At 44.0% G+C, this 24,339-nt stretch overlaps 1 protein-coding gene across 3 annotated transcripts; it reads left to right on the top strand.

Moving 5' to 3' along the window:
• Window positions 1–8,394: 8,394 nt before the first annotated feature.
• On the top strand, window positions 8,395–24,180 carry LOC115197672 (G-protein coupled receptor 22). 3 transcript variants are annotated; one of them, XM_029759419.1, is made up of 5 exons: window positions 8,395–9,107; window positions 13,732–13,960; window positions 21,135–21,276; window positions 21,502–22,530; window positions 23,019–24,180. In XM_029759419.1, the coding sequence occupies exons 3-5, from the start codon at window positions 21,139–21,141 to the stop codon at window positions 23,196–23,198; spliced, it is 1,347 nt and encodes a 448-aa protein (XP_029615279.1). In that variant the 5' UTR covers window positions 8,395–9,107; window positions 13,732–13,960; window positions 21,135–21,138; the 3' UTR covers window positions 23,199–24,180. The 3 variants fall into 3 exon arrangements, with proteins under 3 accessions (XP_029615279.1, XP_029615281.1, XP_029615280.1); XM_029759421.1 differs by lacking the exon at window positions 13,732–13,960 and having other exon boundaries at window positions 9,100–9,107; XM_029759420.1 differs by lacking the exons at window positions 8,395–9,107; window positions 13,732–13,960 and adding an exon at window positions 15,150–15,804.
• Window positions 24,181–24,339: the final 159 nt, after the last annotated feature.

Below are 24,339 nucleotides of genomic sequence, written 5' to 3' on the forward strand. Positions count from 1 at the left end.
ACGGCTGCTAGAATCCTGACTAGAACAAAACAATTTGATCAGATTACTCCAGTGCTAGCCTCCCTACACTCGGTAAGGCAAGGGCTGATTTCAAGGTTTTACTGCTAACCTACAAAGCATTACATGGGCTTGCTCCTACTTATCTTTCCAATTTGGTCCTGCCGTACATACCTACACGTACGCTACGGTCACAAGACGCAGGCCTCCTAATTGTCCCTTGAATTTCTAAGCAAACAGCTGGAGGCAGGGCTTTCTCCTATAGAGCTTCATTTTTTATGGAATGGTCTGCCTACCCATGTGAGAGACACAGACTCGGTCTCAACCTTTAAGTCTTTATTGAAGACTCATCTCTTCAGTAGGTCCTATGATTGAGTGTAGTCTGGCCCAGGAGTGTGAAGGTGAACGGAAAGGCACTGGAGCAACGAACCGCCCTTGCTGTCTCTGCCTGGCCGGTTCCCCTCTCTCCACTGGGATTCTCTGCCTCTAACCCTATTACAGGGGCTGAGTCACTGGCTTACTGGTGCTCTACCATGCCGTCCCTAGGAGGGGTGCGTCACTTGAGTGGGTTGAGTCACTGACGTGGTCTTCCTGTCTGGGTTGGCGCCCCCCTTTGGGTTGTGCCGTGGCGGAGATCTTTGTGGGCTATACTCGGCCTTGTCTCAGGATGGTAAGTTGGTGGTTATAGATATCCCTCTAGTGGTGTGGGGGCTGTGCTTTGGCAAAGTGGGTGGGGTTATATCCTGCCTGTTTAGCCCTGTCCGGGGTATCATCGGATGGGGCCACAGTGTCTCCTGACCCCTCCTGTCTCAGCCTCCAGTATTTATGCTGCAGTAGTTTATGTGTCGGGGGGCTAGGGTCAGTCTGTTATATCTGGAGTATTTCTCCTGTCTTATCCGGTGTCCTGTGTGAATTTAAGTATGCTCTCTCTAATTCTCTCTTTCTCTCTTTCTTTCTCTCTCCCTCTCAGAGGACCTGAGCCCTAGGACCATGCCTCAGGACTACCTGGCATGATGACTCTTTGTTGTCACCAGTCCACCTGGCTGTGCTGCTGCTCCAGTTTCAACTGTTCTGCCTGCAGCTATGGAACCTTGACCTGTTCACTCTGATTGCTATTATTTGACCATGCTGGTCATTTATGAACATTTGGACATCTTGGCCATGTTCTGTTATAATCTCCACCCGGCACAGCCATAAGAGGACTGGCCACCCCTCATAGCCTGGTTCCTCTCTAGGTTTCTTCTTAGGTTTTGGCCTATCTAGGGAGTTTTTCCTAGCCACCGCGCTTCTACACCTGCATTGCTTGCTGTTTGGGGTTTTAGGCTGGGTTTCTGTACAGCACTTTGATATATCAGCTGATGTAAGAAGGGCTATATAAATACATTTGATTTGATGTAACTGATCCATCACAAGAGGTGTTTAGGGTGGAGGGACATTTATACAGTAGTAGAGAGGATTTCTCTGAGGCCTCTCTTATCGTCTCTTCTTGTCTCTTATCGTCTCTTTTCTTGTCTTTTATTTTCTCTGTTATCTTTTCTTCTCTCTTTGTTGTGTAGTCTCTTCTCTTCCCTCCGTTCCTCTTCCCTCCTCTCCTCTCCTCTCCTCTCCTCTCCTCTCCTCTCCTCTCCTCTCCTCTCCTCTCCTCTCCTCTCCTCTTCCCTCCTCTCCTCTCCTCTTCCCTCCTCTCCTCTCCTCTTCCCTCCTCTCCTCTCCTCTCCTCTCCTCTCCTCTCCTCTCCTCTCCTCTCCTCTCCTCTCCTCTCCTCTCCTCTTCCCTCCTCTCCTCTTCCAACCACTTCCCTTCTCTCCTCTTCCCTCCTCTTCCCTTCTCTCCTCTTCCCTCCTTTCCTTTTCCCTCCTCTCCTCTTCCCTCCTCTCCTCTCCTCTTCCCTCCTCTTCCCTCCTCTCCTCTCCTCTTCCCTCCTCTCCTCTTCCCTCCTCTTCCCTCCTTTCCTTTTCCCTCCTTTCCTCTCCTCTCCTCTCTTCCCTCCTCTCCTCTCCTCTCTTCTGCTCTCCTCTGCTCTGCCCTTTCATCTCTTATCAACAAATATGGAGCAAGAGAGCCTCTGGAAACATGCCCAAACGCAACTCGGCCAAATGTCCAATCCTTGGAATGTGGCCAAGAAGTGCAACACCTGCCCCTCCCCCCTTTTCCACTTCCGTTCATGCAGTCTTCTTTAGTTCATTCACATACATTTTTCAGGAGAGGAGAGATTAATCAATTTTAGAAAGTGGATGATCCTTACTGCAGTACATGAACGCAAATAACGATAGACCCTGTCGGAATAGTCAATGTAGTGGCGGGCCCAGCCCCCGAAATGAATATTTACATTGATGCAATAATTAACTTATGTTGTCTTAGGAATGCTGCATTATCTCACCATTATCTCACCAACCCCTGACATCACTTTTATCAACACTCGATGTAAAAGGTTTTATTGTCTTCTTAGGAATTCAGCTTACTTTGTGTTGCTCTCCACATTCCCCATTCTCTCACACCTCTGTGATTATAGAGGTGCAATTTGTCCTGTAGGTCTGATGATGTGATTGGAAGTTAACTCAACAGTATTCTATTGGTCAACAACTCAGATGTTGTTTTCTGAAAACAGTCAGATGTTCTAAAAGTGTTTTATCTTCATTGTCTCTGTCTTCTTTGTTCCTGACCTGCTGTGGTGGGATATACTCTCTCACTTTCTCTCTCCTCCCCAGGGACTCTTGGGTCATGGCCTTTTAGGCTATGACTAATCTCTTTCTCTCCCTCTCTAATCATGTTTAGATGATTAATGCCTTAATGACATGTTTGTGAATCCTTCATTTTACAAAGACATTCAATCTATTTGCTTTCAGTATCCCATGGTCAGACCTTTGTTGATAGTTTTTATCCTGTAACTCAACAATAGTCCTGGTTGCAGATTGTAAAATTATCTTTATGGAGTTAGATAAATATTATAATAATATACTTTGTCATATTAATTGCATAGTCTTATCACAGGTCACATGTAAGGTATATATAATATCCTATATGATATACACTACATTACCAAAAGTATGTGGACACCTGCTCATCGAACATCTCATTCCAAAATCATGGGTATTAATTTGGAGTTGGTCCCCCCTTTGCTGCTATAACAGCCTCCACTCTTCTGGGAAGGCTTTCCACTAGATGTCGGAACATTGCTGCGGGGACTTGCTTGCATTCAGCCACAAGAGCATTAGTGAGGTTGGGCAATGATGTTGGGCAATTAGGTCTGGCTTGCAGTCGGCGTTCCAATTCATCCCTAACGTGTTCGATGAGGTTGAGGTCAGGGCTCTGTACAAGCCAGCCAAGTTCTTCCACACCGACCTCGACAAACCATTTCTGAATTGTCTATAATGTCATTGTATTCTGTAGCGTTAAGATTTCCCTTCATTGGAACTAAGGGGCGTAGCCCGAACCATGAAAAACAGCCCCAGACCATTATTCCTCCTCCACCAAGCTTTACAGTTGGCACTATGCGTTGGGGTGGGTAGCGTTCTCCTGGCATCCACCAAACCCAAATTAGTCCATTGGACTGCCAGATGGTGAAACGTGATTCATCACTCCAGAGAACGTCTCCACTGGGTCCAATGGCGGCGAGCTTTACACCACTCCAGCCGACGCTTGGCATTGGTCATGGTGATGTTAGGCTTGTGTGCGGCTGCTCGGCCCTAGAACCCATTTCACAAAGCTCCCGATGAACAGTTCTTGTGCTGATGTTTCTTCCAGTGGCAGTTTGGAACTCAGTAGTGAGTGTTGCAACCAAAGACAGACAATTTTTACTCGCTTCAGCACTCGGTGGTCCCGTTCTGTGAGCTTGTGTGGCCTACCACTTCGTGGCTGAGCCATTGTTGCTCCTAGACGTTTCCCCTTCACAATAACAGCACTTACATTTGACCGGGGCAGCTCTAGCAGTGCAGAAATTTGACTAACCGACTTGTTGGAATGGTGGCATCCTATGTCGGTGCCACATTGAAAGTCACTGAGCTCTTCAATAATGTCAAGGTTGTGCGCTACTGGTAGGAAGTCAGGTGCAGGAGAGCAGTGAGTTGTGATCAGGCGCACTTTATTTGGCAGAGGCACAAAAGACAGACGCAACTGCGTCCAAAAACCTCCAGCCACAGGTAAAAGTAAACAAGCGCGAAAACACTCACAAATATACAAAATGTATGACAAATACATACAACGGGTCAAAATACGATACCCGGGAGAAAACCAGTCTGGCGCATCACACTAAACACGTAACAAAACAATTTCACACAAAGACATGTGGGGGAACAGAGGAATAAATACATGCAGTATGATTAGGGAATGTAAACCAGGTGTGCAGGGAACAAGACAAAACAAATGGAACAATGAAAATGTGGAGCGGCGATGGCTAGAAAGCCGGTGTCGTCGACCGCCGCCCGAACAAGGAGAGGAGCAGACTTCGGCGGAAGTCGTGACAAATAAGGCCATTCACTGCCAATGTTTGTCCATGGAGATTGTATGGCTTTGTGCTCTATGTTATTCACCTGTCAGCAACAGGTGTGGCTGAAATAGCAGAATCCACTAATCTGAAGGGGTGTCCACATACTTTTGTATATATAGTATATATTACCCAACTTCATCAATAGCAAATTACTTATGGCCAACGGCCTGCAAAGTTTATTTCCCTTAAAGATATCTCCTTTATAACTGAAATCCACAGTTCCACAGAAGTGATGTTCTACTCTGCTGGGGTTCTGGTGTGAAGTGGGCGGCGAGGGATTTAAATAGATCAGACACACACGTACGTGCGTACGACTTGAGTGTTTGTATGTTTGTGTGTGTGTGTGATGCAGTATGCATGCTGCAGCAGTGAGATAAAAGTGGTTCTGTAGAAGCCTATGGGTCTGATGCTCAGGCAGATCTCCTAATGTGCAGCAAAACATGGATACGAAAGAAAGTACCCGCCGCTGAAGTAGACTCAGTAGAATCAGTAGAATCAGTAGAATCAGTAGAATCAGTAGAATCTGTAGAATCTGTAGAATCAGTAGAATCTGTAGAATCAGTAGAATCTGTAGAATCTGTAGAATCTGTAGAATCAGAAGAATCAGTAGAATCTGTAGAATCAGTAGAATCAGTAGAATCAGTAGAATCAATAGAATCAGTAGAATCAATAGAATCAATAGAATCAGTAGAATCAATAGAATCAGTAGAATCAATAGAATCTGTAGAATCAGTAAAATCTGTAGAATCAGAAGAATCAGTAGAATCTGTAGAATCAGTAGAATCAGTAGAATCAGTAGAATCTGTAGAATCAGTAGAATCAGTAGAATCAGTAGAATCAGTAGAATCTGTAGAATCAGTAGAATCAGTAGAATCTGTAGAATCTGTAGAATCAGTAGAATCTGTAGAATCAGTAGAATCAGTAGAATCTGTAGAATCAGTAAAATCAGTAGAATCAGTAGAATCAGTAGAATCAATAGAATCAGTAGAATCAATAGAATCAGTAGAATCAATAGAATCAGTAGAATCAATAGAATCTGTAGAATCAGTAAAATCTGTAGAATCAGAAGAATCAGTAGAATCAGTAGAATCAATATAATCAATAGGATCAGTAGAATCAATAGAATCAGTAGAATCAGTAGAATCAAAATAATCAGTAGAATCAGTAGAATCAGTAGAATCAATAGAATCAGTAGAATCAATAGAATCAGTAGAATCAGTAAAATCATAAGAATCAGCTGCAAAGTTATCTGATAAGGGCTGGCTGGGGAAAGTTTGTTAAACACACATGAGCACGAAATAGGAACACACATACAAACACACGCACGTACGCACGCACACACACACACACACACACACACATACACACACACACACACACACACACACACACACACACACACATACATGAACACACACCACACACACATACATACATGAACACACACACGCACACACACACACAAGGAGGAGGAAATAAATGGTGGAAAATATCAAACAGAGTCTGAGGACTAAAAGATCAGCAGGCTGCAATATTAATGTCTATAAAATATTAAATACATTCTCTTCTGAACTCCTCTGAAGTTTGAGAAGGCACTCTTTTGAGTGTTTACCAAGGATACGTCCCAAACAGCACCCTATTTTCTTTATAGTGCACTACTTTTGACTAGGGCACATTTAGATTTTTCTCACACAACATGGCATGTGGATGTTCGGTGGATGTGGCAGGGCTTCCAAACCATCATGGATTACAAAGGAAAACCCGCAAGCGAGCTGCCCAGCTACATGTGCCTACCAGACAAGCTAAATGCCTTGTATGCTAGTTTCGAGGAAGGCAACACTGAACCATGCATGAGAGCACCAGCTGTTCCAGACGACTGTGTGATCTCGCTCTTGGTAGCCAATATGACTAAGACCTTTAAACAGGTTAGCATTCGCAAGGCCGCGTACTCAGAACATGTACTCAGAACATGTGCTGACAAGCTGGCAAGTGTCTTCACTGACATTTTCAACCTATCCCCGACCGTTGTTTCAAGCAGACCGCCATAGTCCACATGCCGAAGAATGCCAAGATAACCTGCCTAAATTTGCATTGACCCCCTTATTTGCAATGACTCTCTTGAACAGGCTCGATGTACACTCACTGGACTCTAACCACACACTCACACATACTACACCGACACTCCAACTCCTACCCCTGCACATTGACTTGGTACCGGTACCCGTTGTATATAGTCTTGTTATTGTTATTTTATTGTGTTACAAATGTTCCTTTAGTTTATTTAGCACGTAAGTAAGCATCGTAAGTAAGCTCGTAAGTAAGCATTTCACGAAAATGTTGTGAGAATTTTTTTTTATTTGATTGATTTGATTTGATTTAAATGACTATCACCCCAAAGCACTCTATTGCCATGAAGTGCTTTGAAAGGCTGGTCATGGCCGACATCAACACCATCATCCCAGACACCCCGAACCCATTTCAATTTGCATACCACCCCAACAAATCCACAGATGACGCAATCTCTATTGCACTCCACACTGCCCTCACCCAGCTGGACAAAAGTAATACCTATGTAAGAATGCTGTTCATTGACTACAGCATTCAACACCATAGTCCCCTCCAAGTTCATCACCAAGCTCAGGACTCTGGGACTGAACAACTCCATCTGCAACTGGATCCTGGACTTCCTGACGGAACGTCCCTAGGCAATGAGGGTAGGCAATAAAACATTTTGCCAAGCTAACCATCAACACAGGGCTCCTCAGGGGTGTATGCTAAGTCCCCTACAGTACTCCCTGTTCACCCACGACGGTCTAGCCTCTCACGACTCATCAAGTTTGCTGACGACACGACGGTGGTAGGAATGATCACCGATGACAAATAGGCAGCCTATAGGGAGGAGGTCAGTGTGATGCCCCCCCCCCCCCCCCCCCCCCATTTTTTATATTTTTTATTGTCACATACATAGGATAGGTGCAGTAAAATGTGTCAGTTTTACAGGGCCAGCCATAGTAGCACAGTGCATCAGGAATAAACAAGGGTTAAGTGCCTTCATCAAGGGCACATTGACAGATTTTCTTTCATCTTGTCGGCTCGTGTATTCAAATCAGCAAATTTTCGTTTACCGGCCCAACTCTCTAAGCGCTAGGCTACCTGCCACCCTTAAAAACAACCACTCCCTCAACGTCAGCAAGACAAAGGAGCTGATTGTGGACTTCAAGAAACGGAGGGCCGAGCAAGCTCACATCCACGTCAATGGAGCTGTAGTGGAGTGGGTCGAGAGCTTCAAGTTCCTCGTGTCCACATTACTAAGGAATTAACATGGTCCACACAGTACTGTTTACTATCTACATACTGTATCTACCTCAATTACCTTGTACACCTGCACATCGACTTGTATATTGGTTGTATATACGTTCTCTTTACTGATTGTGTATATATTATTACATGTATTACTACGTATTTAACGTTTCTATTATTTCTTTATTTTCCAACTAACTGCATTGTTTAATCACTGTTAGTCCACACCTGCTGTTTACAAAGCATGTGACGAATACAATTAGATTTAGATTTGTACATACTTAACGGTACAAACTGCCTTTTTAATAGACTACCCCATCCCAGAGCATGTCAGGGCCGCTCTGAGAGGAGAAAGGACGGGACCATAACAAAAGGAAGCGGCTCCCCCTCCAGGCAGGAAAGGGTTAAGCCTATTATAGAAGACCCATCAGGGGAGGGGGAACACTGCAAAGCTCTGCAGTGGATAGAGAGGGGGGGAAGAAAGAGAGAGAGATAGAGAGAGGGGGGACCAGTGCAGAGAGAGAGAGAGAGAGAGAGAGAGGAGCAGAGACAGAGAGAGAGAGACAGAGAGAGAGGAGCAGAGAGAGAGAGAGAGAGAGAGAGAGAGAGAGAGAGAGAGAGAGAGAGAGAGAGAGAGATACTAGGAGCACGTCTGTTTTTACTCCACTCCACACAGTGAGGCTGGAGAGAGCTCATGCCACAGAGTTGATGAGGTGGATAGCTGCTTGTTCACACCACGCCGTGTGTACAGAGATAAAGAGAGGAGGAAGACAAGCGAGAGCACAGGAAATTAAAGCAGCAGGATTTTTTCTGTGGTTATTTTTTCTCTGCTGTCAAGAGAGACAGACAGACACGGGACGAGAGGAAAAGCAGTCTTTTAGAAAACCCTTACTGCATGGGACACCTACATCGTTCTGATCCTGGGTTTACTTCTGCCTGGAAGTGAGGAGAAGTCCTTTGTTGGAATCTAGGAGCTCAGGTGCTTTGGAGCTTGTAGGATTTCTATAGTACTGGACCAAGATTACAGTACTGGACCAAGACTACAGTACTGAACCAAGACTACAGTACTGAACCAAGATTACAGTACTGGACCAAGACTACAGTACTGAACCAAGACTACAGTACTAGACCAAGACTACAGTACTGGACCAAGACTACTGCACTGAACCAAGACTACCGTACTGAGCCAAGACTACCATACTGAACCAAGACTACAGTACTGAGCCAAGACTGCAGTACTGAGCCAAGACTACAGTACTGGATCAAGACGGGACAGTATGGGCAGTGGACCAGCTCAGTAGCGTCTGTTTGTTTACTCAGGCTGGTGAGTAAGCTTTTGTTTCTGTTTTGATGGGACAGGGCACTAGTCAACAGTTCCATCTAAGGTGTGCTGCAGGATGGTGCTTTTGATAGCTTGGGTAATTCGATACCAAATACCTCTCTAACACTAAGAAAATATTGACAACTAGCAGGTGTTTTAATTGTGAATTGCCTACACACATTATTGAATTACACACATAAATAAGAGTCTCCCACAGTAAGAGTCTCCCACAGTAAGAGTCTCCCACAGTAAGAGTCGCCCACTGTAAGAGTCTCCCACTGTAAGAGTCTCCCACTGTAAGAGTATCACACTGTAGAGTATCACACTGTAAGAGTCTCCCACTGTAAGAGTCTCCCACTGTAAGAGTATCACACTGTAAGAGTCTCCCACTGTAAGAGTATCACACTGTAAGAGTCTCCCACTGTAAGAGTATCACACTGTAAGAGTCTCCCACTGTAAGAGTCTCCCACTGTAAGAGTCTCCCACTGTAAGAGTCTCCCACTTTAAGAGTCTCCCACTGTAAGTCTCCCACTGTAAGTGTCTCCCACTGTAAGAGTATCACACTGTAAGAGTCTCCCACAGTAAGAGTCTCCCACTGTAAGAGTTTCCCACTGTAAGAGTCTCCCACTGTAAGAGTCTCCCACTGTAAGAGTCTCCCACTGTAAGAGTCTCCCACTGTAAGAGTATCACACTGTAAGAGTCTCCCACTGTAAGAGTCTCCCACTGTAAGAGTCTCCCACTGTAAGAGTCTCCCACTGTAAGAGTATCACACTGTAAGAGTCTCCCACTGTAAGAGTCTCCCACTGTAAGAGTCTCCCACTGTAAGAGTCTCCAGTTGACAGTTTATTCACTCTCAAACTCTCTACAATTTTTAAAAGATCCAAGATGTTTTTGAATTTCTATGTTGTTTTTTTTGCAAGTGTGTTTGCTGTTGGCAGTCCTACTGCTCTTTCAATATTGACACAAGACAGTATTTCAAATGTTGGACACCATCAAAACACTGCAGGATCAATACACTACACTTCTATCTTTACTGAAGCAGTTATCTATAATGTTTTACTTGTCTAATGTCTACTCATAGTCGTGACCAAAAATATTGGCACCGTTGCACATTTTCAATTAACTCACAATTTTCCCTAAAAATAAGTTGAAATTGGTCAAAGTATTTAGTGTCCACAATTCTTTATTTTACTGTTATTACTACAGAACCTTTGTTTTTTGATTCAGAACTTAATATATCAATTTAAGTCAGAAAATAAACAGAAATGGCATTGACAAAATGATTGAAACCCTAGACCTCAATATTTGGTAACAAAGCCATTTTTCAAAATAACTGCAATCAAGCGCTTCCTTTAACCATCAATGAGCTTCCTGCACCTCTGTACTGGCAGTTTGGCCCACTCCTCTTGTGCAAACTGCTCCAGTTCTCCCAGATTAGAAGGTTGCTTTCTCCTAACTGCTGTTTTTAGATTTCTCCACAAGTTTTCAATGTGATTTAGATCTGGACTCATTGTTGGCCACTTCAGAACAGTCCAGCATTTTGTCTTGAACCATTCCAGGGTGCTTTTTGAAGTCTGTTTGGGATCATTGTCCTGCTGGAAGATACATGACCTTCGACGGAGACAAAGCTTTCTGACACTGGGTCTGACATTGCGCTCCAAAATGCATTTGGTATTCTCCTGATTTCATGATGCCATGCACACGTTCAAGGCACCCAGTGTCAGAGGCAGCAAAGCAACCCCAAAACATCACTGAACCTCCTCCATGTTTGACTGAAGGGAAGGTGTTATTTTCTTTGAAGGCTTCATTTTGTTTTCTGTAACCATAGAGATGGTGCGCTTTACCAAAAAGCTCTAATTGGGTCTCATATGTCCACAGGACACTCTCCCAGAAGGATATTGGTCTTATTGCCATCTTGGGATTTCTACTTTGTGCGGTACTAGGAGTTATATATTGGGGCTTAACAATGTTACTGTTACTATTGGGACTTAACAGGGTTACTGTTACTACTGGGGCTTAACAATGTTACTGTTACTACTGGGGCTTGACAATATTACTGTTACTACTGGGGCTTAACAATATTACTGTTACTACTGGGGCTTAACAATATTACTGTTACTACTGGGGCTTAACAATATTACTGTTACTACTGGGGCTTAACAATATTACTGTTACTACTGGGGCTTAACAATATTACTGTTACTACTGGGGCTTAACAATATTACTGTTACTCCTGCGGCTTAACAATTTTACTGCTGCAAGCATTGATACCAGTCGTAACCTCATAATAATTCCCTTGAACCCTCCGCCTTCATAATGCTCCCTATATCCAGTTATTAGTGTATCATAACTTAAATGACATTATAAACAGACGTAGATAATGTTAAGTTTGCCCTATGATGGATCTCACAGCTACAGGCAATGAGTCAAACAACTAAATAGAAGGAAGCACAAGTCGGGAAAGGGTGAGTGTGTAGGTGTGTGTGTGTGTGTGTGTGTGTGTGTGTGTGTGCATATGCTTGTGAGTGTGTATGTGTGTGTGTGTGTGTGCATATGCTTGTGTGTGTGTGTGTGTGTGTGTGTGTGTGTGTGCGTATGCGTGCGTGTGTGTGTGTGCATATGCTTGTGTGTGTGTGTGTGTGTGTGTGTGTGTGTGTGCGTTTGTGTGAGAGTGTGTGTGTGTGTGTGTGTGTGTGTGTGTGTGTGTGTGTGTGTGTGTGTGTGTGAATGATTGTACGTGTGTGTGTATGTGTGTGTGTTTGTGTGTGTGTGCATTTGCATGTATGTGTGAGTGATTGTTGGTGTAAGCGTGTTTCTGGGTGTGTGTGTTTGTGTGTGTGTGAGAGTGCGTGTGTGTGTGCGTGCGAGTGCGTCCGTGTGTGTGTGCATGCGAGTGTGTGCGTCTGTGCATCTGTGCATCTGTGTTTTTGTGTGTGTGTGTTTGTTGTTTATTTATTTTATTTAACCCTTATTTTACCACGTAAGTTGACTGAGAACACATTCTAATTTACAAAAAACGACCCGGGGAATAGTTACAGGAGAGAGGAGGGGGATGAATGTGTGTGTGTGTGTGAGTGTGTGTGCGAGTGTATGTGTGAGTGATTGTGTGTGTGTGTGTGTGTGTGTGTGAGTGTGTGTGCTAGTGCGTGCGTGTGTGCGAGTGCGTTTGTGTGTGAGTGTGTGCATCTGTGTGTTTGTGTGTTTGTGTGAGTGTGTGTGTGAGTTTGTGTGTGTATGTGTGTGTGTATGTGTGTGTGTGTATGTGTGTTACTACGGTAATGGCTACATTATAGTAAATATGGTAAGGGATACATTATGGTAAATATGGTAAGGGCTCATTATGGTAACTATGGTAAGGGCTACATTATGGTAACTATGGTAAGGGCTACATTATGGTAACTATGGTAAGGGCTACATTATGGTAACTATGGTAAGGGCTCATTATGGTAACTATGGCAAGGGCTACATTATGGTAACTATGGTAAGGGCTCATTATGGTAACTATGGTAAGGGCTACATTATGGTAACTATGGTAAGGGCTACATTATGGTAACTATGGTAAGGGCTACATTATGGTAACTATGGTAAGGGCTACATTATGGTAACTACGGTAACGGCTAAATTATGGTAACTATGGTAAGGGCTACATTATGGTAACTATGGTAAGGGCTACATTTATGGTGATTATGGTAAGGGCTCATTATGGTAACTATGGTAAGGGCTACATTATGGTAACTATGGTAAGGGATACATTATGGTAACTATGGTAAGGGCTACATTATGGTAACTATGGTAAGGGATACATTATGGTAACTATGGTAAGGGCAGAATTATGGTAACTATGGTAAGGGATACATTATGGTAACTATGGTAAGGGATACATTATGGTAACTATGGTAAGGGCTACATTATGGTAACTATGGTAAGGGCAGAATTATGGTAACTATGGTAAGGGATACATTATGGTAACTATGGTAAGGGATACATTATGGTAACTATGGTAAGGGCTACATTATGGTAACTATGGTAAGGGCTCATTATGGTAATTGAATCAAGGTATATTTTAATCAAAGGACATAGAGGGACATGAATAGGCATCGGCAACAGGCTTGTAGCTGTGCTAGTGGGAGTCCCCAGGGAGGAAACATACCCTTGTGTTTATTTGGACTGACACACACATTCTCTCTCTCTCTCTCTCTCTCTCTCTCTCTCTCTCTCTCTCTCTCTCTCTCTCTCTCTCTCTCTCTCTGTCTCTCTCTCTCTCTCTCTCTCAAGTTAAGTTTAAGGGCTTTATTGCCATGGGAAACATATGTTAACATTGCCATAGCAAGTGAAATAGATAATAAACAAAAGTGAAATAAATAATACAAAATTAACAGTAAACACACAAACCTTCCAAAATAATATTATGTATATATATAGTGTTGTAGTTAAAGTAGAAAAGGGAAAATAGATAAACATAAATATGGGCCGTGTTTACATTGGTGCTTGTTCTTCACTGGTTTTCTTGTGGCAACAGGTCACAAATCTTGCTGCTGTGATGGCACACTGTGGTATTTCACCCAATAGATATATGAATTTATCAAAATTGTTCCCACCTCATTTTGTCTCTCTCTCTCTCCTCCAGGACGGTGAGTAAGAGTGGGATGTGACTGAAGGACTGACTGTTGATGGTTTGGTCTGTGTGGTCGTCTCATACAATCTTGTATCGTCTTATCCAATCCCTGCCAAGGACTGTTATCTTCTTGACCAATCACTGTCCAGGACAGTTATCCTCTTGACCAATCCCTGTCCAGGACTGTTATCCTCTGGACCAATCCATTTTGAGGAGTTTTATCCTGGTAAAAATCACAGAGGTGAGGCATCCTCTAATGGACTCACTGTCATCCCCTTCTTCATGACCACGACCTTCTACCTCTGAATCACACACACACACACACAGGCACACACAGGCACACACACACACACACACACGCAGGCATACACACATACACCTGACAATCATACGATTACACATACAGCACCAAGGCAGAACTGAGCGAATTCCGCTAGACGGGCCAGCTGCAAAGTCTAAATTGGCTATATCATAAAAATTCCTGAAAACACAAATGTGCTTTTTGGTCTTAATTGAATGTGTTTGATGTTTAGGCATCAGGGTTAGCAGTGTAGTTAAGGTTAGGGTTACTTTTAAAATTGTATGATTTTGTGGTTGTGCCAGCTGGTGACAAACTCTGCAGAGATTCATGACAATAAATGCCAACCTGCCACTAATACACAAATACACAACTAAATTACACAAATATGGGAATGTATGTTTTTGATTGGCTGAAAACCGCCCACTGTTTGGAGGAACATCTGAATTGGAGGAACATCTGAAATGGAGGAACATAGGATTTTTTTAGTGATTTTTTAGTGATTAGGCTGGACTAAAGAATTGGACTAAACGAGTTACTGTATATCTTCTTCAACCAAGGATTTGGATTCCAGTCTACCATTGGATTCTACAGTCTACCGTTGGATTCTACAGTCTACCATTGGATTCTACAGTCTACAGTTGGATTCTATAGTCTACCATTGGATTCTACAGTCTACATTGGATTCTACAGTCTACAGTTGGATTCCAGTCTACAGTTGGATTCTACAGTCTACAGTCGGATTCTACAGTCTACAGTTGGATTCTAAAGGATTTGTAAAGTCAGTTGCATTAAATTATTTTGACTTTATAGGCCGGCATTCAGTGAATTCAGACCCACTGTAGAGGAAGAGGAAGCATCGTTGTCTTGTTATTTTGTGCGGCGGCCTCTGTAGTAGTGGCTGTGGCTTCTGCCACGCATGGGAATAATACCGTGGGTTCAGGAAAGGGAGATCCAGAGGCTCCAAGAGTTTATCTGTGATCCATCCATCCATCACAAAAACAACGCTATAGAGATAGAGACAGATAGAGTTTATTTCACTTGCTTTGCCAATGTATATTTCCCATGCCAATAAAGCCTCATTGAATTGAATAGAGAGAGAGAGAGAGAGAGAGAGAGAGAGAGACAGACAGAGAGACAGAGAGAGATCCAGGTGTGTTCTCTTCCCTCCCTCTCTGCAGTACTGGACATCCTCGTCGTGATATTCTATAGACACCCAAATATTTTAAAGTCATTAACGACTGGATGAAGGCCCCAGCCAACTAGCAGTCCTGTCCAGTCCGCCAGTCCAATAGTTGCTTACGTTGCATTTAGTGGTTCATTGGTGGAAGAGAGCAGCATTGCTGGTGGCAGGACAGAGAGGTGCTTCTCTGGCCTGGCAGCCTCCCTGGAAGCATAGCATCCTCGCTGGAAGCATAGCAGCCTCACTGGAAGCATAGCAGCCTCCTTGGAAGCATAGCAGCCTCCCTGGAGGCATAGCAGCCTCCCTGGAAGCATAGCAGCCTCCCTGGAAGCATAGCAGCCTCCCTGGAAGCATAGCAGCCTCCCTGGAAGCATAGCAGCCTCCCTGGGTGGGGGAAGAGGAGAGGATCAGTATTAGTAGTAGACCCTTGTTCTCAGGACGATAGCTCAGAGAGTCTTGATTGGTAGGCTTAGAGAGGATCCTTCTTCTGTGGTGGTCTCATTGTGACGTTATACCTGAATCGGATGCCTGTCTGTGTGGGTCTAGCTGGGGAGCTACCTGACTACGGAGCCTTGCTGGGGCTCAGATAGAGCTGGAGAGAAGGGTGAGTAAACTCTGGGACTGGGGCTGCATGAGGTTGACAGCTCTCTGGACTGTATTGCTACTACTAACCCTCATCTTTCATGTAGACCAGCTACAGCATTGTAGAATTAAATCAATTTAGATTTGTAAAAAAGTTAGACTGTTCCAACATTGGTGGGCATTTTAATTTGGAACTGTATACGAACAGAACACAAGAACGAACAGACATGTCAATGTATTATATAATGTTCAACAGGGACAACATTGTCAATAAATCAATGCATAATGACGCCCTCTGTCACGGCCGTCGTAGTGAGTAGACCAAAATGCAGCGGGTAAGTGAATGCTCATATTTCCTTTATTGAGAACACGACACAAAACCAAAAAACGAACGACAGCTAAACAGTTCTGCAGGCTAACCACAGCAGTGCAAAAATAACTTCCCACAAAAGACAGGTGGAAAAAGGGCTTCGTAAGTATAACTCCCAATCAGCAACAACGATGTACAGCTGTTCCTGATTGAGAGCCATACCAGACCAACACAAAGAAATACGCAACATAGAAAGAACATAGAAATACAAAACATAGAACAATACCCCCCAAAAAACGACAACACAAAAAAAAACACCCCCCTGCCACGCCCTGTCCAAACTACAATAACAAATAACCCCTTATACTGGTCAGGACGTGACAGCCTCTGATTAGAATTCACATAACAACTCAATGTGTTAATGAGAATTACCCAATAATGTTGTATATTAACCTACTGTTGACTGGTGAATTACAACCCCCAGCAGCCCCCATTGGGACCCTGGAGGTCGGACCCTATAGAATTATGAATTAGAATACTAGAAGGGACATGAACCTTCTTATGATGGGATAAAAGGTCAGACATTTTGGTCAGGGAGTTGGTCGACCATGATTTGCCAGTGCTGTGATAAGATATTGTGTAAAACAATGAATGTGAAGAATTTCCCTGCATTGTATGTTTGATAGCTAGCTAGCCAGTCAGTTTTAAAATAATGATCCCATACATTTTTCAAATGAACTGCCAATATGCCAACATTCCATTCAAACAGTCAATACACTGGCTCTAATCTGTAGATGATAGACAAGTTGTAAACGCAACAAGTACTGATATTGTATCATATACTGGCTCCTGAGTGGTGCAGCGGACAACGGCACTTCATCTCAGTGCTAGAGGCATCACTACAGACCCTGGTTCGATCCCGGAACTAAGGAGAACTTCACTGGAACTAAGGGGCCCAGCCCGAACCATGAAAAACAGCCCCAGACCATTATTCCTCCTCCACCAAACTTTACAGTTGGCAACATGTATTGGGGCAGGTAGCATCCTCCTGGCATCCGCCAAACCCAGATTCATCCGCCGGACTGCCAGATAGTGAAACGTGATTCATCACTCCAGAGAATTAGTTTCCACTCTCCCAGAGTCCAATGGCGGCGAGCTTTATGCCACTCCAGCCGACACTTGGGAAGGCGCACGGTGATTTAGGCTTGTGTACGGCTCCTCGGCCATGGAAACCCATTTCATGAAGCTCCCGACGAACGGTTTTTGAGCTGACGTTGCTTCCAGAGGCAGTTTGGAACTCGGTAAAGAATGTTCTAACCGAGGACAGACAATTTTTATGTGCTACGCGTTTCAGTGCTCAGCGGTCCCATTCTGAGCTTGTATGGCCTACCACTTCGCAGCTGAGCCGTTGTTGCTCCTCGATGTTTCCACGTCACGATGACAGCACTTACAGTTGACCTGGGCAGCTCTAGCAGTGCAGAATTTTTACAAACTACTTGTTGAAAAGGTGCCATCCTATGACAGTGCCACGTTGAAAGTCACCAAGCTCTTCAGTAAGGCCATTCTACTGCCAATTTTTGTCTATGGATATTGCATGGCCTTGTGCTCGATTTTATACACCTGTCTGCAACGGGTGTGGCTGAAATAGCCAAAGTCACTAATCTGAATGGGTGTCCACATACTTTTGTATATATAGTGTATATTTTAGAGGCTATGTATACTGAAAATTGGTATAAAACCTTTTTACATTTTTCACATTTAAAATGTGTCATTCAGCAGATGCTCTTATCCAGAGCGACGTAGTTAGTGTATTCATCTTAAGATATCTAGTTGGGACAACCACATATCACAGATACGAAAGTACATTTTCTTCAATAAGGTAGCTGTCAGTCAGAGCTAAAAGGGGGAGGGGTGGTCAGTTTTTTATTTTATTTTTATGTTTATGATTATGTTACTATTTTATGTTGACAATAATTCTATTACACATAATTCTCAGACTGCCGTAAGCCACTGCTGCTTCTATTACCACTTCCCCTGCTGCTGCTATTGTGAAGTCTCTGAAAATAAAATAGCTTTTTCTGCCTGGTGCTCCAGGCTTTATCTTTCAGAACCTGAAGTTGGATTGAGCCTGAAGCAGCAGAAAAACAGAATTATGTCCACATCCTTAAATTTCACCCTTTTCCCTGTGTAGTGCATTACCCCATAGGGGTGTCACAATCTAGACAGCCTTGACATCAGTAGAATAGACTGTTGTTGCTTGCCTCTGTAGCTCAGTTGGTAGAGCACGGTCCTCTGTAGACCAGTTAGTAGAGCACGGGTCCTCTGTAGACCAGTTAGTAGAGCACGGGTCCTCTGTAGACCAGTTGGTAGAGCACGGGTCCTCTGTAGATCAGTTGGTAGAGCATGGTCCTCTGTAGACCAGTTAGTAGAACATGGTCCTCTGTAGACCAGTTGGTAGATTATGGTCCTCTGTAGACCAGTTAGTAGAGCATGGTCCTCTGTAGACCAGTTAGTAGAGCATGGTCCTCTGTAGACCAGTTGGTAGAGCACGGGTCCTCTGTAGATCAGTTGGTAGAGCATGGTCCTCTGTAGACCAGTTAGTAGAACATGGTCCTCTGTAGACCAGTTAGTAGAACATGGTCCTCTGTAGACCAGTTGGTAGAGCAAGGGTCCTCTGTAGACCAGTTGGTAGAGTATGGTCCTCTGTAGACCAGTTGGTAGAGCATGGTCCTCTGTAGACCAGTTAGTAGAGCATGGTCCTCTGTAGACCAGTTGGTAGAATATGGTCCTCTGTAGACCAGTTAGTAGAGCATGGGTCCTCTGTAGACCAGTTAGTAGAGCATGGTCCTCTGTAGACCAGTTGCTAGAGCATGGGTCCTCTTTAGACCAGTTAGTAGAGCATGGTCCTCTGTAGACCAGTTAGTAGAGCATGGTCCTCTGTAGACCAGTTGGTAGAGCATGGTCCTCTGTAGACCAGTTAGTAGAGCATGGTCCTCTGTAGACCAGTTGGTAGAGCATGGTCCTCTGTAGACCAGTTGGTAGAGCACAGGTCCTCTGTAGACCAGTTAGTAGAGCATGGTCCTCTGTAGACCAGTTGGTAGAGCATGGCGCTTGCGATGCCCAGATAGTTGATTCTCTTTCCGGGACTATGTTAAAAATATGCACATGGGCTCCCGAGTGGTGCAGCGGTCTAAGGTACTGCATCTTAGTGCTAAAGGTGTCACTACAGACCCTGGTTCGATTCCAGGCTGTATCACCACTGGCTGTGATTGGGAGCCCCATAGGGCGGCGCACAATTGGCCCATCATCGTCCAGGTTTGGCCGGAGTAGGCCGTCACTGTAAATAAAAATGTGTTCTTAACTGACTTGCCTAGTTATATAAAGGTTAAATACAACATTTTAAAACTACTGTAAGTCGCTTTAAATAGAAGTGTTTGCTAAATGGAACACGTTCCTAATATTTAGTTGAACCCTGCCCCCTTTTGCCCTCAGAACAGCCTCAATTTTTCGGCGAATGGACTCTACAAGGTGTCGAAGCGTTCCACAGGGACACTAGCCTATGTTGACGCCAATGCTTCCCAAGTGTGTCAAGTTGACTGGATGTCCTTCGGGTGATGGACCATTCTTGATACACACGGGAAACTGTTGATTGTGAAAAACCAAGTAGCGTTGCAGTTCTTGACACAAACCGGTGTTTCTGCCACCTACTACCAGACCCTGTTCAAAGGCACCTAAATGTTTTATCTTCAAATCATCACCCTCTGAACGTCACACATACACAATCCATGTCTCAATGCTTAAAAATATTATTTCTTTATCCTTTAGTGTCGATTGCCTCACTGGTGCGTCAATCTAATTAACATAATACAAAAATCCCCATCAAACTCCATCAGTTTAAGTTTTTTTTGTTGTTGCATTGGATGCGTCTCAATCCACCACATCCGCCGATGTCGCACTTCCTCATCTGCGGTGAACCGTGACAGAGCTAGAGTGCTGTTTGTCACACCGTGAGACATCCCGAATGTCGGTCTTCCCGTCTCCAGCGTTTGAAGGTATTTTTGTGCCTACCCAAAAAACAAGGGCTTACTAAGTATGTTGAAAAAATACAAACAATACTTCCTGAGCTTTCTTCTGTCTTCTAGATATAGGACAGCCACTTCAAAACATTATTCCTTATGAGATATTATTTATTTTTTGCCATTCATGAAAGTGTTATTCAATGCGTTTCTCTGTGCTATAGTAGTAAAGGCCAAATTCAATATTTGATCAAATAATAATACATATTTTTTTTAATGTATACCTTAAGGTGTGCTAAAATTCCAAAACAAATAGAGAAATGACTCATAGTAAGGGTTTTATTGTCATAAAACAATTCTACATGTCAGCTTAGAACCTCCCCCTCCCTGTACCAACGGCTAACCTGTCTCCTCCCCTTCATCTACACTTAGTGGATATATCAAGTGACATCCATAAGGGATCCAAACTTCACCTGGATTCACCTGGTCAGTCTATGTCATGGAAATACACTGTTTTGTATACTCAGTGTATTTCATTATCAATGCTCTGCACAATCTACAACAATATTCTGCATTTAAAATCTCTGGCACGCTTTCAGCATTTTAGTTTTTTCATTTAAACCCAGAAAATGTTTCCTTATTATTTATATAGTTTTACCACTGCCAGGATTTCACGCATAAAATTATTAATTCATTCTGTATCATAGGAACAATCTGATGTCCTAGTTGCAGGGAATCAGTGTTTGAGATTCAGATGAGCTTCTTTGAGGTGTAGCTTCTAATCAAACCCCCTTCTGTCTCCTCCTCTCCTCACAAACACTCCCTCTTTCACTTTCTTTCTCCTTCTCTACATCCCACTCGTTCTCTCCTTCCCCTTTCCTCTCATTCTCTCTCTCCCTCTCTCTCTCTTTTCCTCTCTCTTCCTTTCTTCCTCTCTCTCTTCCTCTCTCTCTTCCTCTCTCCGTCTACATTTCTCCTTCTCTCTCTCTATCCCTCTCTCTCCCCCTCTCCCTCCCCTCCCTACAGGATAATGCATATCCTTCCCCCTCTGGAGAGAGAAGAAGGCACCATGAGCAACGTCACCGTCACCGACAACGCAGCCGAGCCCATCAGCAGAACCATGTCTCCAGCCACGCCCTACCCATACCCCTACCCCATCTCCTTCCAGGTACACCTACACTATATACTGTATGTCTGTCTGAAGTAGGTCATGTGATATGTGCTGTATTTACGTGATATTGGGATAGTTTACCAGACACAGATTACACCTGGAATAAAATCATGATTATTGGAGAAATGTTTATTTAAAAAGCGTTTTAACAATAAATCCTGTATTGTTGCCAGACAAATTCCCATACAGGACTATAAAGTATTCATTCATTAATTCATTCAGGTGTCCCTGACCGGCTTCCTGATGCTGGAGATCGTGCTGGGCCTGAGCTCCAACCTCACCGTGCTGGCCCTGTACTGCATGAAGTCCAACCTGATCTCCTCGGTCTCCAACATCGTCACCATGAACCTTCACGTCCTGGATGTGTTAGTGTGTGTCTGCTGTATCCCACTGACCATGGTGGTGTTGTTGTTGTCTCTGGAGGGGGATACAGCCTTGGTTTGTTGCTTCCACGAGGCCTGTGTGTCGTTCGCTAGTGTCGGCACGGCAGCCAACGTACTCGCCATTACCCTGGACCGGTACGACATCTCTGTGAAACCGGCGAATAGAGTCCTAACGATGGGCCGCGCCCTGGCTCTGCTGGCCACCATTTGGGTGCTGTCGTTCCTCAGTTTCCTGGTGCCTTTCATGGAGGTGGGGTTCTTTGCCCCAGGCCAGTCGGAGTTGAACCAGACTCTAGCAGACGTAGTCACAGTGGCCCACACTAACCAATACTACACAGAGTTAGGACTCTACTATCACCTACTGGTCCAGATCCCCATCTTCTTCTTCACTGCTGTTGTGATGCTCGTCACCTATTCCAAGATCCTCCAGGCGCTCAACATCCGCATTGGGACACGCTTTCACACAGCGTCGCAGAAGAAGAAGGCCAGGAGGAAAAAACGTCCCTCCATGACGGCTATGACGTCACAGGCGATGGACGGGGCCACGGGCCCATCCGAGCCCAGCGGCCGCGCTCTCCCCCCGATGGGCATGCGGACCTCCGTCTCCCTCATCATTGCGTTGAGACGAGCGGTTAAACGCCACCGGGAGCGACGAGAACGGCAGAAACGAGTCTTCAGGATGTCGCTGCTCATCGTGTCGACCTTCCTGCTCTGCTGGACTCCCATAACCGTCCTCAACACGGTCATCTTGACCGTAGGCCCCAGCGACTTCACGGTCAAGCTGCGGTTGGGCTTCCTGGTCATGGCGTACGGGACGACCATCTTCCATCCGCTTCTCTACGCCTTCACCAGGCAGAAGTTCCAGAAGGTTTGCCCAACCACTTCTGCCACATACACACACAAAAGCACATACACACATGCACACGCACACTCCACACCACAGCCCAGTGTGTAGTGTGTGTATTTTGTCGTGTTTTTATTGTGTAATTGTTTCGTGTAGATATTGTTTATCTATTGGCTGGTGCAATCAAATGTCCCCTTTGGAGATTAATAAATGAATATCTTATTTGATCTTCTGGTATCTTATCATATCTTATCTTCTGTTGTTTTATCCTATCTTCAATTATCTTATTTATCTTCTGTTGTCTTCTGTTATCTTATCTTCTGTTCTCTTATCTTCTGTTATTTAATCTTATCTTCTGTTATCTTATCATATGCTGTCTTATCATCTCTTATCTTATCATATCTTCTGATATCTTATCGTATTTATCTTCTGTTATCTTATCTTCTGTTCTCTTATGTTATCTTATCATCTGTTTTCTTATCTTATGTTATCTTATCTGATCTTATCTTAAGGTTCTGAAGAGTAAGATGAAGAAGAGGGTGGTGAGCATCATAGAGGCCGACCCGCTGCCCAACAACGCGGTCATACGTAACTCCTGGATTGACCCCAAAAGGAACAAGAAGGTCACCATCAACGAGGACGCCGAGGCCAGGCAAAAATGTCTGCAGTCTTCAGAGGATGCTGTGGAATGACAGTGAATACTTAGCGACCTTGTCAAGAGGTCCGGATCTCAGGGGTTTGTCTGCATAGGAAAGTCTTGGGCTGGCCGCTTATGTTTTTTTTCAGAATGTCCAAACAAATAATTTTCGGGATGGGAAAACGTTTTCAGTGTAAACTTAAATAACTTTAACCAGATATAAAGTATGTCGAAAAAGATAATAGACCTATATATTTTTTAACTAAGATTTTATTTGAGAACTAACAATCACCGAAATAAAAGCTAGACAGTCAGGGAGAATTTTAAATTCCAAAAATGATGCGTTCAGGAGTATTTTTGTCATGGCATGAGGCCCTCATTGATTTGTTATGATGTTCGAGTCACTCAGATAGCATAAGCCATGGCAGAATGTGTAGAATTGCAGGAAATGTGATGTAAAACTGCACATTTATCTCTGCCAAAATGCGTAAAATGGCCATGCCCCCAGCCCCAACACCCCCCACCATGCCCATCACCTAAGTCCCGTTTTGATCCAGGAAAAAAAACTGGATCTCTTGATGTAATGGCTAAGGTGTTGGGTTGACAGTCGCTGGACCCAGGTTTAAGTCCTGGACAACGAGACCAGACAGAAATGTCTTCAGAGGATGCTGTGGAATGAATCATAGAATCTAGTCATTCTATTTCTGTTGAATGAATGAACTACTTAAGGGCAAGACAACACAATAAGGAACGTTGACAGTGTGCAATAGATCACCTGATGGGTGTCGACGGATGGTGATGATTCAACATGTAGGATTGTCGGAAAACTGAAAAGGAGGGCTGATGTTCTGTGGTCAGAGGAGATAGGAAGGCCAAACGCTGCTTTCAGCCGTTCATCGGCATGGTCTGTTTTGTCCTCTAGTGCAATCTTTAAAACTCAAAGCAGAGGAGGCTGGTGGAGGGAGAAATTAGAGGACAGGTTCATTGTAATGGCTGACATTGAAAAAATGGAAGGGTATCAAACACATCAAACAAAATGACACCAGCCGCCACTGACTCTAAGAAAGGACGAATTATTAGGTTCATCAGGTTGGGATAAAAACAAGGGAAACACATTCCAAAGCAGCAATGTAAATATACAGGTAGCTGCCAAGTTAAAGGAAACCCCAACATAAAGTGTCTTAATAGGTTGTTGG

Source organism: Salmo trutta, chromosome 7, assembly GCF_901001165.1.
Source record: "Salmo trutta chromosome 7, fSalTru1.1, whole genome shotgun sequence".
Lineage (NCBI taxonomy): Eukaryota > Metazoa > Chordata > Actinopteri > Salmoniformes > Salmonidae > Salmo > Salmo trutta.

Bases quoted from the DNA above. Each gene is read 5' to 3' on its own strand.
- LOC115197672 (XM_029759419.1), top strand. From the start codon at position 21,139: ATGCATATCCTTCCCCCTCTGGAGAGAGAAGAAGGCACCATGAGCAAC. The intron at 21,277-21,501 runs GTACACCTACAC...TAATTCATTCAG, and splicing joins CCTACCCCATCTCCTTCCAG to GTGTCCCTGACCGGCTTCCT. The intron at 22,531-23,018 runs GTTTGCCCAACC...TCTTATCTTAAG, and splicing joins CCAGGCAGAAGTTCCAGAAG to GTTCTGAAGAGTAAGATGAA.